The sequence below is a fragment of the Melozone crissalis genome, unplaced genomic scaffold, assembly GCF_028551555.1.
Source record: "Melozone crissalis strain CALT ecotype California unplaced genomic scaffold, PUWL_Pcris_2 ptg000042l_1, whole genome shotgun sequence".
In the NCBI taxonomy this organism is placed as follows: Eukaryota; Metazoa; Chordata; class Aves; order Passeriformes; family Passerellidae; genus Melozone; species Melozone crissalis.
Genome location: NW_026535820.1, coordinates 17009638 through 17025659, shown reverse-complemented (window position 1 = coordinate 17025659; position 16022 = coordinate 17009638). Strand labels below are relative to the sequence as shown.

At 40.2% G+C, this 16022-nt stretch overlaps 1 protein-coding gene across 2 annotated transcripts in view; it reads left to right on the top strand.

Moving 5' to 3' along the window:
• The window catches only part of TTC39C (tetratricopeptide repeat domain 39C), a 56377-nt gene that overhangs the window by 17953 nt on the left and 22402 nt on the right, over positions 1–16022 (top strand). The window contains exons 1-4 of one of the 2 annotated variants that reach the window (XM_054284552.1): positions 598–874; positions 11618–11666; positions 13146–13274; positions 14241–14355. In XM_054284552.1, the coding sequence (XP_054140527.1) occupies positions 741–874; positions 11618–11666; positions 13146–13274; positions 14241–14355 (427 nt within the window). In that variant the 5' untranslated portion in view covers positions 598–740. Of the gene's footprint in view, positions 1–597; positions 875–11617; positions 11667–13145; positions 13275–14240; positions 14356–16022 lie in introns of those variants that run through there. The other variant, XM_054284553.1, reaches the window with a different exon arrangement.

Here is a 16022-nt window from a genome sequence, read left to right as displayed (position 1 = left end):
GAAGGTGGTGGAGTCACCACCGTCCTTGGATTTGTTTGAAAAAAGACTGGACACAGTGCCATGGTTAAGTTGATGAGGAGGTGTTGGGTCATAGGTTGGACTTGATGATCTCAAAGGTCTTTTCCAACCTGGTTCATTCTGTGATTTTGTGAAAAGGTTCTTCACCCAGAGGGTGTTTGAGTATTGGAACAGGCTCTCCAGGGAAGCGGTCACAGCACCAAGCCTGCCAGAGTTCAAGAAGCCTTTGGACAATGCCCTCATAGTGAGATTTCTGGGGTGTCTATGCAGGGACGGGAATTGAACTCGAAGACCCCCGCGGGTGGATCCCTCCCAAACCAAGACAGGCTGTGATTCCGCGAAATGCGGCTGAAGGCTCGCCGGGCAGGGCCGTCAGCGCAGCCCCGCCACAGGAGGAGCCGCCCCGCGGCCGCTGCGACCCCGGCCCCTCACCCGGCGCCGGTCCCGCGCCTGCGCGGCCTCGTGGCGGCGCCTGCGCGCTGGGGCGCGGGGCAGGCGCCGCCGCTTTCGGCGCGGTTGCGGGTGCGGAGCGGCTGCGGCAGCGGCACCGCCGAGTTCGCGCCTCCGCGAGCACCGGGCGCTCCCGGCTCGTCCCACAGGCACGCCGAGGCGGCACCGGGCTGCCCGGGAACGGGTGGGCGGGTAGGCACTTGGGTACGTCGGTAGGTACGTAGGTAGTCAGGTAGGGGAGAGTCGGCTGGTCCCGCTGCCTCCTCATCGTCATGGCCGGCTCGGAGCAGCGAGAGGACGGGGAAGCGCCGTTGCCCATCGAGGATTCGGAGCTGGCGCTGGCCGGCATCAACATGCTGCTGAACAACGGCTTCCGCGAGTCCGACCAGCTCTTCAAGAAATACAGGTCAGTCCCGGCCGCCCCTCGGCCGCCCGTTCCCCGAGCCCCTTGCCGCGGCGCGGCCCCTCCGCCCCCGCGGGCGGGCGGTGAGCGGGCGGCAGGGCCGAGGGGCGCGCAGGGAGCCCTGGAGCGGGCAGCCTCGCCCTGCCCGGCCCCTCAGAGCGGGAAGGGTCGGTGCTGCGGTCACTGCCTCGGTCAGCGCTCTCATGGGGAAGGGACACGCATGTTGCACTGAATTACAGAGTGGGTCAGGTGGGAAGGGGCCGCAGTGGGTCCAACCACCCAGCTCAAGCAGGGTCATCCTACAGCACATGGCACAAGATTGTCCCCCGATCGTTCTTGAATATCTCCAATGAGGGAGGCTCGACAAGCTCTCTGAGCAGTCTGTTCCCATGCAGGGTCACCCACCCACACAGTAAAGAAGCTCCTCTTCGTGTTCAGGTGGAACTTCCTGTGCATCAGTTTCTGCCCATTGCCTGTTGTCCTACTGCTTAGAACCACCGAGGAGAGCCTGGCTCCATCCTGTTGACACCCTTTGGATATTTATGCACATTGACGGGGTTCTCTCTCAGTCATCTCTTCTCAAGGCTGAAGAGGCACAACTCCCTCAGCCTTTCCTCCTAAGGGAGGTGTTTCAGTCCCCTAGTCATCCTCGTTGCCTTCTGCTGGACCCGCTTTAGGAGCTCCATAGCTCCTTTGTACTCGGGGAGCTGGAACAGGGCACTTCAGATGTGCCTTGACTTTATCAGGGCTGAGTAGAGGGGCGGGATCACATCCTTTAATCTCTGTCACTGCTCTCCCTAATGCATCCCCGGGTTCTGTTGGCCTTCTTGGCCGCGAGGACTTGGGGGTGATATGTGCTGTGGTGGGGGGTGTCTGGTGCCTTGTTGGAGGGTGGAGAAGGGCTGAGCAGGGGTCCCTCGGTAGCACTGTCTGCATTTGGCTGTAGTGTATGTGTAAACACACATGTGTGGCTGGAGATGTGTCCTGGGGGGTTTTCGCTCTGGTGCTCGTGTGCGGTCTGACGCGGTCTTCAGCGCGCAAAATAGAAAGCAACAAAAGGTCTGTGAGTGCTGCTGTGGTTATCTTTGGGCTGTAAGATTATGTTCATAATCCCCACACACATCATGTCTACGTTTCTGCGTTAAGTAGGCATCTGGCAGGAGTGGCATTAGTGCAGCTGTGGAAGTCAGGCTTAAGGAAAAGGTTGCCCCTACCTGTCCTTGCTTCTTTTCTTAGGACTGATGTCTTCCACTCGAGCTTGGGCTGCTGTAATTGCGCATACGTTCTAAATAATTAATGTGCACTATGCTGTTGTCTGTATGATTAAAAAAGACTTTGGTTGACTTAAAATAGAACTTCATAGCAGTGATGTACTTATGTATTTAAATCTTGTTTACAGAAAGGATGGTTGGAAGTGGAGTGCAGGGATTGAGACATGTTAATATTTCGCTTAATAGCAACAACAACAGAGCAACACTTTATTGTGTACCTGCAATAATAATTAATAATATATTAATTATTAATAATATTAAACATGTCATTTTTGTCTCCAGTATATGCTGCTATGTTACACAAAATACTGTTGTGTAGAACTAACTGGAATTTTGCAGGTGACAAGCAAGGTCCAATTCTGCATTCCTCACATGCCATAAGCATGAAGTCCACCTCTTAACCCAGCACTGCCGAGACCACCACTAAACCCTGTCTGTAATTGCCATGTCTACATCATGTGAAGTTGCACCCTGTGAGCTACTTCTTAAGTATTTCTTTCTTTTGAAGCCCTCAGTTGTTCTGTGTATCTAAGGAACCTGTTGGTTTTGGTTGCATGCTTTTGTATTGTGTAATTTTTTTAAGGTGCCAGTTAAAGAATACTCAGTGTGGTTTCCTCTCCTCCACTTTTGCTTGTGCTCTGCCAATTGCTTTCTCTCAGTAGTGTGAATCTGGAAGGTAGTCTAGAAAGTCTAAGTATGTGATGCTTCTTACACTTTAAAAGTAGTACTAGGAAGTAAAATGGTTAAGATTCCTATTCTCAAAATGCAGTTTAATCCTCCCTTGACAGGGTGAATAATGATTTCTTTGCAAACTTCTCTTGGTTATCTAGAAGGTTTTATTACTAAAGATATCTTAAATGAAGAAATCTGCCAATCTTTTTTGCCAGGCGCAGGCTTTTCTTTGTTTGATTTTATCAAGAAATGCCTCTTGAGTTCAGTGTACTTTCTGATTGTGGCTTTTAAACACCCCCTGCAAGGAGTAGATACGAATCCCTTCATAAGATTGATAGTTCATGGTTCATAAATTGATAATTGCTCTCTTGGGCTGGAGATTTTTAGAGTAATTTAAAAACTTTGTTCTTAGTCCCAAAATTTGTAGCAGGTTTCCTCTTGCTGTGAACTAATAAACTCTTATTGAATTGGAGAGAGGATGCAGCAAATTAAGCTCAACTTCCTATAAACCTGAATTCTGGAGACATTTGCAGTGAGGGCCACTTGTTTTTCCCCAGAGTTTTTGGTTCTGTGCTTGTCTTGAATGTGTTCTTTTTTGCAAGGACTTAAGCAGTGCTATTATATGTTTGCTTGCATGCAGTCTTAATGAGTGTGTTTTTGTAGGTGTGTGCTTGGAATCATGCAGTAGGATGGGTTCATCCTAAATGGGACTGGTAAGCCCAACAGGGAGGGTTTAGAAGCTCTCCATAATGTAATATCAATGTTTGTGGTTAATGGTATTGGAGGTCAAAGATGTTTGATGGCATACAGCTTTTTTAACTTGATATCAGTGTGTGTTGTCTGTATTTCAAGTGACCTTTCTTGTAGAAAGTGTTAATTCTAAACTACTGCCTGTGCAGGTAGTTCAGCTCTGTTTCAGAAGCTTCAGTTGTTCAGTTGTCAGCTTCATAACAGTTGTTAATGAATTGTAGAAGTGAAGAATGGAAATACTCAGCAAAACTTACATTTCAGTAGTCACATCACTTAGGCTACCTAAAACCATTTCTTAGAAACTGCTGGTTTTGATTCTGCTTTTTGTTACTTCAATTTTAAATTCAATTGCCACCTGAAAGATCTTGTGAAGAATTCAAATTAATGCTTCTGTGTTTATGGGACAATAGGCAACCTTGTCTCTAGAACATGCAGCATGTATTTTTCTTTGCTCTTGTGCATTTTTGCTTCTTCCAGAGAGTATTGAGTATTGAACTAGAGTGTTCTTTTTCCTCTTGTAGCTTTGAGGATTTCTAAGCATATAAGAGGGAAACTGTCAAAAGAAAGCTGACTGCTGAACCTAAAGTCAATTACATTTGAAAGCTGGTCATTATGCAGTCCTTGAGGAAAACCAGGCTTGCAATTGCAGCGGTTTCATACACGTATGCACACCAGTAAAATCTTGTCTGTTAAGAGTGGTGGTACTTTGAAGTTATGTGCCACAGAATCATGATTTCTGTATTGAACATGGAGAGAGGTGTTTTGTCTTCCGTGGTTGCAGCTCATGTACACTTCTACAGAGGATCTGAAGAAGATGAATATTCAGTTGTGTGCCAGATACAACATGTAGCTGGAACTTCATTGACTATCACACTGAAGCACTTAATGATTTGTCAGGTGTGGTTTGGGAGTATTGTTGTTTTAAATTATACTTGAGGGAAGACAGTAGGGTTTGAAAAATCATCTACATGTAGCATATATATCTGCATATGCTTTTTCACAAGTTTATTTTTTTTTAGAAGTCCAGATCTTTTACCTGGTGGTGGTGATGACATTCTGATCACGAATCAAATACCAGTGGATGTGGTATTTTTGTAGTTCTTTACTAGACAGCACCACTGTTCTTAGTGCTTGTAGCCATACTAGGTTCCCTCAGTGCTAACTCATATTTGAAACTGTCAGATATCAGTCTTTGTATTCAGCTTGAACAGTGCTGACTCTGTCCTAGTTCTCATCAGTTTAAACTTTTGAGTGTCTGTGGAAGCTGCAAGAGGTATGGAGGTTAACCAAGGACATAGACAGTGAAGATGGAGCCCTCAAGCATCAGGATGGTTTGTGAACCACCCTGACACTAGAAGGAATGCTGAACTGGAATATTCTTTTTCTCCTTATAGCTTTTTGGATTTCTAAACATATAAGAAGGAAAGAAACTGTCAAAAGAACTTATTTTTTTGCTGATTCTTCACTTCTTAAGAGCATTTGCAATTCAAAAATTATTTAAAGACTTAATCCAGCTAAGAGAAGACTGTGTTAAATAAAACCAGGAGTTTTTTCACTGAATGTTGACTCACAACGTAAATTGTCAAATCATAGAGTATCCTGGGTTAGAAGGGACTCATCAGGATCAGTTTATTGAACTGTGCCCTGCAAAAGACAGTTCCAAGAATCACCCTATGTGCCTGTGATCATTGTCCAACACACTTTTTGAACTCTGTCAGGCTTGGTGCTGCGACCACTTCCCCAAGGAGCCTGTTCCAGTGCTTGGGCACCCTCTGGGTGAAAAGCCTTTTCCTATACGTAACCTAAACCTCCCCTGATGCAGCTTTGTGCCATTCCCTTGAGTCCTGTCGCTGGTCTTGAGTGAGAAGAGATCAGTGTGGGCCTCTCCGCTTCCCCTCAAGTTGTAGGCTGCAGTGAGAGCTCCTCTCTGTCTCCTCCAGTCTGCAGAAGTCAAGTGACCTCAGCCACTCTTACACAACTTGCCCTCAGTGCCCTTCACCTGTGGCCCTCCTTTGCATCCTCTCTGATGGCTTTGTGCCTTTCTTACATTGTGGTGCCTAAAACTGCACAGAACCTGAGCTGAGGCTGCCCTAGTGCAGAGCAGACAATTGCATCCTTTGACTGGATGACAAACTCTGTGCCTGATGCACCCCAGGAGACATGGTTGACCCTCCTGGCTGCCAAGGCATAAATCATAAGCTCAGGGCTATTATCTCACAAGAAATCCAACAATCTTCTGTCTCCTACCCAAGAGAAATTTGACTGTGAGTGAATGATTTTAACATCTGAGAAGGCTGGAAAAATTTCCTAATGGAAAGATAAATGGTACAAAATTACAAGTAAAATGTATGCAGTAAGGTCATATCCACAGAAGAAATTGAATATTATATGGAGAAATGTGATTATAAGACAAAATGTGTAAAGATTTAGAGAATGGGGCTAGTATAGAAAGACATGATGTTCAGCCTGCCAGGGTAAAGCAGAGCATGCAGAACTAGAAGCTGATGCAAATGGGAAAAAGCTTACTATGGTTGCTTAAAAACCCTGAAATTAATTTGAAGGTAACATGCTACATCATGTGTATTAACAGGCACACAAAGTTAGTAATGGACCAGAAGTCCATTATTAATAGGCATTTGAACCTCATATTACCAACTTAAAATGCTCTCTGGCCCAAAATACTTTTGATCCAAATGCAAGTTGAGGCAAGGTAACATTAAGCCAGCATTGATCAGTAGGTGGATTATGACCCATGTATGGGCTGTCTAACCACTGCTGAAATTCTTGCTTATATACCTCAGCAAAGGAACCTTAAGAGCAAACCCACAGTGATTGAGTAGATGCTGCAGCAGCCTCTCTAAAGATAAGGCCAGCAGAGCGGGAGCTGACGTCACTTGGTTGGGCACAGGGTGATAGCATCTGGATTGGCAGTGTGAGAATAAATCGTGAGTGCCCTGCCAGCGACCCTGTGTGCTTCTGTTTGCTGCAGCCATGGGCAGAGGAGCAGCTGCTAGATGGATGTATAGAAAAGGGAGTTGTTTGTAAGGGAAGTGATTTTTAGTAGCGGTATTCTAAATGTGTACCCCAGCGAGGCGAGATTTCATTGCTCAGTGCCAGGCAGAGTAATAGTAATAACGATGCACATAAAACCAGCATCAGTTTTCTGGCTATTTGGATAGATTAGAAATATTTTGAGTATTTTGCAGTTTAAATCTTCCAGGTGATGGGTATGCAGATATGATCACTTTTGTGGACTTCTTGACAGAGACAGGTGATGTTGCCAGAGGAAGTGGTAGAGGGTAAAAAGGTTGGAGGGAGGCTGAGAGATCTATTTGTCATATGGAACAGTATCTGGTGGCTAGAAGTCCAAGGGAAGATGACAGAAAGCTAAACTAAAATCTGGGTTTATAGCTTAGAGGTTAGAAGTCAGGTTTGGAGATGGCAGAAGAGGTGTGATAGTAAGCAGATCTTACTCAATTCTGTGAAAGATGCAAATGCTTTAAAGACTTTTTACACATGTTAGTGCACCCACTCATTGATCTGCTGCTTCTGGTAAAATATTTCAGGCTGTTGTGATAGGATAGATACATTTTTGTTTTAATCTACTTCAGGATTTTCAAGGTACTAAAGAAGTTACATGATGTCAGTTAAGCTGCTGTAGTTGGTCGTGGAGAGTGATTTTGGTCAGGTTGGAAAAAAAAAGGTTTTATTTAAGTCCCCAATTCTGACAGATTTAGAGAGTGCAAGTGGAGAGTTAGTACAAATCTGCTGATATAACTAGCTTGTCTCTCACCTTTGTAACTAGTTTTCAAATTAAACATACAATTGAAAATTCTTCTCCTAATCTCCAGTGTTTTGATGTTGTGTATCTAAAGTTCACAGCCTGAAGTTAGAGCAAAACAATCTCCCATTAATTTGCAGGAAGACAAAACAAATCGGATAAAAACTGGATAGAGCAGGGCCACAGAATTGTTTTTATATTCCTGAATTTTTCTTCTGGTTGTCTATGCCTAGTAAAAATAGAAATGTATGCTGAGGATTCATTTAACAAAACAAATATGGGCTGATTATGAAATGTAAACTAAACCTAGATCTGATATTTGCAGTTCTCAATGTGAAATAATACTGTAATGCTTCCATGACACTTTTATTACCATGGGTATTTCATTGACCAGTATTGGATGAGAGGTGTACATACATGGCTCTGTAATGTTTGTAGTCTCACAAACAATTTCTAGAACACATTTTAAAATAATCTGTGATGGAATAATGACCAAAGGGTTTGAATGTTGTTGCAGTGAATTCCTTACCTTTCTATTTACATATTTTATGCCTTGTTTTAAAATATTCAGTTCCTGCGTCTATATTTATCTGTGAACTTAGATGAATTATGCCATTTTGCTTTATTCTTTCACTTTGTGGACAGAATTAATTAGTTTTATTTCAACCTGAGCATCACTCTCAGCATGATGGCTGGAATTCTTGATGGACTGTGGTTAAAGTAGCAATGACTAGAAAAACACTGAGGAAGTGTTGGCAAGTTAATTACATTACTCTAAATTTAAACCTGAGCTACACTGTAGTAGCTTTAGAAGCTGATGTGAAGAAGTGAAATACTGTCTTGGAAATAGCTGTTGGGAAAAAAAAAAAAGGAAATACTGAGAAGTAATTGATTTTTTTTGTTGTTTGTTTTTTTGTGCTTCAGTTCTGAGGTATTTTTTAATTGTGAAACTGGGCTGTATTATCTCAGCATTCTTAAACCAAAGCTTAAAACCCCTGAATGCTTATCATGTGTGAAAATGGGGCATAATGGACACCTTTCTTCTGAAAGTGAGTTAATACCTTAAATATATGCTATGAAATGAGGCAAATCAGTCAGGGTTTTTTGGGAGAAGCAATGTCTTGTGTAATGCTAGTTTATAGATCTGGAAGAAAGTTCTGCTTCAGTGCTCTTAAGTTTTTGATTTAAGTTTGGTTACAGATGCCAACTTTATTAATATGTAGGACCTTTTACTGTGGCATCTTGCAGTAACGGTGTTAATAACGTCGTTTCTTACAAGAAAGATACCTTCTGAGTCCTAGTTTCCCAGGTGAAGTGCAAACTGTGTTTTACAAAATATGTCTGGAGACTGTTTTTTTTTTTTTTCCTTTCATCTTTGAACTAATTAAAAGTCTTGAGATTTTTCTTTACTTAATGGAGGTTTTTGCTTTCAAAGTCATGAGGACAGCTTGGGTAGTGCAGTGTCCCAGTGTTAATTTGTATTCTGTTCCACAACTCCTGTCAGCATTGATGCAACCCTTGGTTTGCTGTTAATATCTTCTCAAGTGCTGCCTCATTTTTTTGTTTCTTAACAACTTCAGAGTTGTCTGTCAGATAGGATGAAACTTCATGTCTGAAGCTGAAGGTCACTTACAAGGAGCTTGAGCTTTCTGTGGGATTGTGTTTTTCCCAGAAACCTACTGTCATCATTAGTCACACCTCAGTTTTTACTGGGACAGTACTGTGCCATTTGAAACTTTTCCTAGCCTTCAAGGAAAAGATAACCTAAACCTTGAAGAGTTTATCAGTCAACATAATACTTACAAAGACTGAGCACATAACATGGTTATTATTTAAAATTGTATTTTAAGCACTGAAATTACCTTACTAAATGATCTTCCATAAAGCTGCAATTATAGTTTCTACCCAGTGACTATGTAGGAATGTGCTAGAAGTGTTCCTTATTTTCCTTAGTGATGACACAAACTCTGTGTGGGGGACTCCTACAGTAAAGTTTTGATGTTTTGATTGCCAAACTCCATGGTCTCAACAGAACCATCTCCAGACACAGGATAATATTATGCATCGTGTTTCCTTGCTTCAGGGTCCTTTTGTGCTGCAGCCCATATGTGCTGTAATGGCAATGCTTTTTATAGATTGAGTGAGTGAAAGTTAAAAAGAACTGATCTGTGACATTTACCTCATGTATTATAGCTACTGATAATTTCAGAATGGAATAATAAAGTGGCTCTTGATTTTTTTGTTGTTTCATCTTTGATCATGGGGGGTGAATTGGGGACAGAAGTAGCAGTGAGTGTCAAGAGTGCAAGTGTGGAAGCAGTTTTGAAAGGTCAGATAAAAAAGATAAGTATGTACTTGGGGAAAAAACTCAGCTGTATTCAGACAAATATACATTGGAATACTTGGGCAAATTTTCATTGCTTCAGTATATTTTGCACTCTTTAAAGAACAGTTGGCTCTCCACTGTAGTTAACTGTTGCAGTTTTTAACATGAATGTTTTTTAACCCCCCAGAACTGCTTGTGTTCTGTGTAAGTGGGTCTGAGGAAACACAAAAATGAAACATTTGCTTTATTTCTGAGCTTCTTTGAAATGTGATGTAAATGCAGCTTCGTACTTACAGACATGAAAATGATCTGTGTGGTGTGGTGCTGGTCTGTTCTGCAGCTTTAGATCAGTTGGGTGTTGACAGTGCAGGTGTGACCTTGGAATGCGCGGTGAAGGTTGTACTCAGAGCGTGGTGGTAGGACTGGCTGCTGGATGGTCCCACATACCTCATGAGTTGGGAAAGGGGTTATGAGGGAGCCATGTGCCCTCTGGAGCAGGGGTTCATGCTGGAAGTGCCAGCTGCAGCAAGTGCACTTGGTGTGGCTGATTGCTGCTGCCCTGTGGAACACAGCTGCTGGGAGAGCACAGCCCAGGTACTGAGAAGCAGAGACATTTGCTGGCAGCTGCTCTTTGTTGCCTGCTGTCAAAGGGGGAAGTACTCAACCTATTTTTCCTTTGGAAAAAATAATTGGAAAATGTGACAAGTTGTATTGATCTTGCATTTAGGTGTATATACAGAATTGAGCAGTGTGTATAAAAAGGGAAGGTTTTTCCTGTTACAACATGCTTTGTTTGTCTTCCCTGTTTTTCTTTCTCATTATTCTTGTTCATGGTCTTGCTTTTGGATATTTATGCTAAATCAAAAGTGAGAAAAGGTGTGTGTGGGGGAAACATTGCTGACTGCTTCTTTTAAAAAAACAAAACACCGAACAAACTGCCAAACTACTCTTGTATTGTATGTGTGTTCACTGCTGGAAATTTGTGTTTTAGCAACACACTTCTTGTTTTTCAAGTACCTCTGCTATTTTAAAACTCTGCTTTAATATAATGCTTGTAGAATAAAGTTGAAAAAAATTGGGTGCTTTACTGTAGCAGTATATGTTTCTGTAGCCCAAATTATACGTCTTAAATCCTGGAAGTCTGTGTTTTTATATAACCTGGCAGCCCACTACTGAACAATGTGAATCACTGGTACCACTGAGATCCTGATGTTTTAATTTTATTTTTTTTAAGTGCCTTCTGTGTGGCATTACTGTAGCCTCATGACACCTGTCTGATGTATCACCAGGGTTTTGGTTGCCTGAATTTTTTGATCTAGCTGTGATTTCACCCTTGGGAATAGCCCTGTGAACAGAATAGGTTGAAGCATCTTAAAGCTGATCCACACAGGGTAGAAAAATATGTATTCTGAGCTTGAAACAAAACAGCTACAAAACTGTAAGCATTTTAAGAACCTTATATTACAACAACTTCATTATGTAGTAGATGCATTTTTTTAGTGGGTAGATTAACTTAAATTCATAGAAACAGTTGGAAATGGGACTTTCTTAATAGAACCAGTTAACATTTGTCTTCTAGGACAAAATCGTAGTGGTGAATCAAGAGGAGAGTAGAATTGGCAGATTTTTAATTTTTTGTAGCTTTTTCTTTTGACCTGAACTGAATGTATTTTGATGGCAGTGGTTTCTCTTAAAATATGTAATTAAAATATGCTGCATTGTAATACTGAAAAGTTATTTTTATAAGATATGTTCAGTATAGTAAAATATATGAAGCTTTTGGTTTTCTGTTTCCATTATGTTTTACAGATATCTTTGTAACTTGACACAAAATACCCATCAAGACTTATTTACAAACATACAAACTGAACCCAAGGAATTCAATATGGATCTTTATTACAGGAAATATGTACAAATATAGTAACTATTTTTTGTTTTCTTTACAGAAACCATAGCCCGTTAATGAGTTTTGGAGCCAGTTTTGTCAGTTTTTTGGTGAGTAGATGAGAGCAGAGAGTATACATCTCTTGGGGTTCATGAGTGTATGTGCATACATGTGTTCATAATACTCTAATTTTTTTTCTTTTTCTGAGACTATTTTTTCCAAATTTTTAGATTAAACATAGCTGGAGAATGAGGCATTATGCTGTGTAAAGCTTGTTTACCCATGTGGTTTAAATAGAAAGTAAAGGTTCTGCTATTCAGCTTAAATGTATTAAATATTTATGTGTTCCATTAACATAGCCATAATAAAAATTCTCTTAAGTAAGCAGTGGAGTTATTTATTTATTTGATTAAAATAAAACTCATGAATGCCTGTTTTTCTGGTAACTTTTGCTATTGAAGATTTCTCCATCCGTACTTCTGGGTGAAAGTTGTTAATTCAGTCCATTCACATTGCTTCCATTTTGGAGAGATGAGAACTGAGAATATTGATTTACTAAAAAGTCATAATGAACAAGTTAAGTTTGTTAATTTTTTTTTCATATAACTTAATAGGAATTATAATGCCATGTATAAAAACTGAGCAGGTGTATTAGAAAGTGTTTGGATCTTGTGTTTTAGACTGCCTTTGCTGCTTCATCTTAGATCTCACCAGAAATTATCTATGGTAATACTCTTTTGAAAGACAGAATTTACTATAATATGCCAGAAATACATGATATGTGAATGAAATAAATATGAATTCTCTCTAGTGTGCAATATGGAAAAATACACTGGTTAGGAAACTTCCTGGGGCATATGCTTCCTATTAAGTTGGTGCGGAGGAGAGGGGAAAGAGAGAATCTCTCAGGCTTGCTTATCTGAATTGATGTGCTGAACCAGTGCAGCATCAGAAGATCTTGAAAGTATCTTGCTTAGCTGCTGTTCTAAATATAGCAGCAGCACTTGGTGTGCCTGTGTCATTCAGAGCTTTTGTTTAATAAGCTCCAAGAAAAGAAGTTACTTGTCCTGAAATTTTTTTCAGTTGATTCAGCAGTAGTTGGAGTCAGATGTGGTTTCTTTTTCTTCTTGCCTGTGGAGGGACTGTGGCTATTATTTTGAAGAATTTAATAGCTGCTTGTTGTTACTGACTTTGAAGGCCTGTTTTTTATATGAATGAATAAAAACAGATACTTGCAGAGATGCAAACCATGCCTTGCATAACAAAAATAAAAAATGAATGTATAGGAGTTTTTCTTCTGCCTAAAGTAATCTGATGGTGCATTCAGTTTGACTGTATATAAAGGTCTAAGATGGAGGGTTTTTTTTAGTTTGTTCTCAGTTCATTGTCTTGAAATCTTGGTAAAGATCTCAACTTTCTAGTGTGATGTTTATGTGTTAGAAGTGTTTGCACTGATGTATGTGTGTTACTACTTCAGTTTAAAAAGTTTTATTGTCCGGTTTTTGTGAAAATTTTTACTATCCTACAGCTTTTGTAGAAATAAAAGTATTTGTGGTTTTTATCATTCAAATATGCTTGTTTTTTAATAGAATGCCATGATGACATTTGAAGAGGAGAAGATGCAACTGGCATGTGATGACTTAAAGGCTACAGAGAAACTTTGTGAAAGTGAAGAAGCTGGAGTTATAGAAACAATCAAGAATAAAATTAAAAAGAATGTAAGAACATAATTATGTATTGAATAAATTTTTCTGGAAACTTCCTTTCTGTCCTCTTTGCATCTTAAAAAGATGATTTTTGGTATGTGAAGAGCCATTGAGATTAATAATAAATTTGGAAATTCAATCAAATATTTTACTTGTATTTCCTAATTGTTCTAAAATACTTAGTCTCAGGTGAGTGAAGTGTCTTCTAAAGTGTCAAGTTTTGTTATGTTAGTAATTGTTTCCTGAACATGCAAATTTATGACCTACTAAAATAATGTCAGGAAGCTGGTAGTCTGTCTAATTCAGGCTAACTTTAATTCATCCATGCTCTAGTAATGTTCAAAAGTTGGGATGTTGAGGCTGCAGATTGCTGTGAGCCAGGCATATTCCTAGGGATTTTTCCTTCCTTTTTTTAGATTTTTCATTCTAAATAATGAAGGAAGAATAAAGCATGGAGATTCAGAACAAGTTAAAGCAGTTGTATAGAAGCATCCAGTGAGCAGCCTGCCAAGTGTGACACAGCAGAAAAAGAAGCCATTTCTCTTCAGTGTTTAGTTTGCTAGGTGAAAAGTGTTGAACCTGTCATACTTAACTCTGCTCTTAAGAGGCACTGTATTTACCCTGCCACTTGTCATACACCCTTTTCTGTGCTCTTCCTGTCTAATATCTGTTAATTGCATGTCTTATGAATTTAGTAATAATTAAATAAAATTTAAATCTGTTCTGAAAATTTGTATAACCTTGGGGAAAATAACTGGTAGTGTATGTATAAAATTTATCTATTAGGTAGGATTTTGCATGATAATCTGTCTGAGAAATTTTAGCGTAGTTTTGAACTTCAAAATGCTGCGTTATTTTAGTAGCAATACCACCGCTTGCAGTTAATTTTGGATTTTTTAATTTCTCAGATTTAGACAAGTATTGTGTATTATCTTCATTAATATTTCACTGTGCTTTGTGTTTGTATATTCCAAACAGGTTGATGGACGGAAATCTACTCTATCCATGATAGATCGTCTGCAGAGACAAATAATTGTAGCAGACTGTCAAGTCTACTTGGCTGTGCTCTCGTTTGTAAAACAAGAGTTATCAGGTGTGTTCTGGCTTTCATGTTTAGATATATTTTAGCATGTCTTTTTTATAAAACTTGATCATAAAATAACCATGTGGCTTTCAGTAAAAATAATTGTTTTGTAAGCACAGTTCCATTAGAAACATTCCAGGACTGATACACTTAAACATGTATTCTGCCTTTGTGGAGGTAGTGGTGAAAAATGAGATCGATTGCTGCAAATTAGGGCTTTTTTTCTTTTTCCATACCAATAATTATATTCAATTGGTTCTCCTTAGACAAGTTTACTTGTTATCATAGAAGTGTTGGAGGAGTTGGGATGGAGATGGGTACATCTGTGTGCTTTGTGGCCTGCAAGATAAAAGGGGCTATTAAATCCAGGCCACTGGGAAAATCCTGGTGTTCCATATGTATTCTGTTCATGACAATTCAGGGAGGTGACAAAGTGCCAATGAAAGCAATTTTAAATGAATGTGCTGAACATGGAACTGCTGAATCAGTTCTTACTCTCTGGTCACCAGAGTGTGTCCTTGCATGCCAAAGAGGGTAGTCCTGTCGTGTTGGATACAAACCCTTCCTTTCAACTGCAGAGCTGTTTCTGATGTTTTCTTACATTCCTGCATCTCTTGCACAATCTTAAAACATGCTTTTATCTGTAAGTTTGTAGAAACTGTGGTCAAGGTCATATAGGAAGTGGAAGCATATCTCAGGTTTCTACCAAATCAATGAAGACCAAGAGATGGCAGACAGACCAAGCTCTGCTGATCAGCTGCAAGGAAATGGGGAAATAACATTCAGATTATTTAAAATAACACTTAAAATTTTCAGTCAAGGATATAATGCATTCTGTGATGTGCAGACTTGTTTTATTCCAAGCTATGGCATCAAGAATCTGTTTGCTTCTTGTCAGCAGAAATTCAGGAGATATTTCTGTCCACTTTACGTGTTGTGCTGCAGAAGAGTTTTCTTGCTATTTTTGATGCAATTCTGGGTTTTTGTTTGTGGTGGTTATTTTTTCCCTCCCTCTTGAAGCTTTTTTCCCTTGTTTCAGTATGTATTCTGCAGCTGCATAACTGGGTTGGATGCTGTAACTGAAGGTGGTGTCTGTTCCCTTTCTCTCTTGCCTGCAGCTCAGAGAACTGAAGTGGGTAGTACAGAATTGCAGAACATGCTGTATATTTGGGTTATTCTGATGAGCAAAAAATACACCTGTATTCTTTAGTTAAAATTCCAAGCAGCTAAATACTACCTCAGTGACTGCTAGTTACTGACATTGCTGATCTGTTGGATCTATTATTTTGTGTTTTAAAGTATATTATCTTTCTGTATATACATTCTTTATTTGTATCGTATTTCTGCACAGAAATAGCTACCATATGATTGAAATGAGTGTAGTTTCACAGAAAACACCCAGGAGACAAATATTTCTGATCAGTGGATGAGAGAAAAATTCCTTGTGTTTTTCTTCCTGGAACAGTTTGACAAGAAGCATATGATGCCACGCAAGTTGGTTTCTCACATGCTTCACACATTTTATATTTTCTTTTCCACCCTCATGGATGTATTAGAAATAGTTTCATCAGAAAGTTGTTGGCAGACCAAATGATATTAGCTTTTCCTGGCAATACTGAACTACCTTCTCTTAGTATTTACCACGGCTGTCATGGGTCTGATGCTTTCATGTTGGG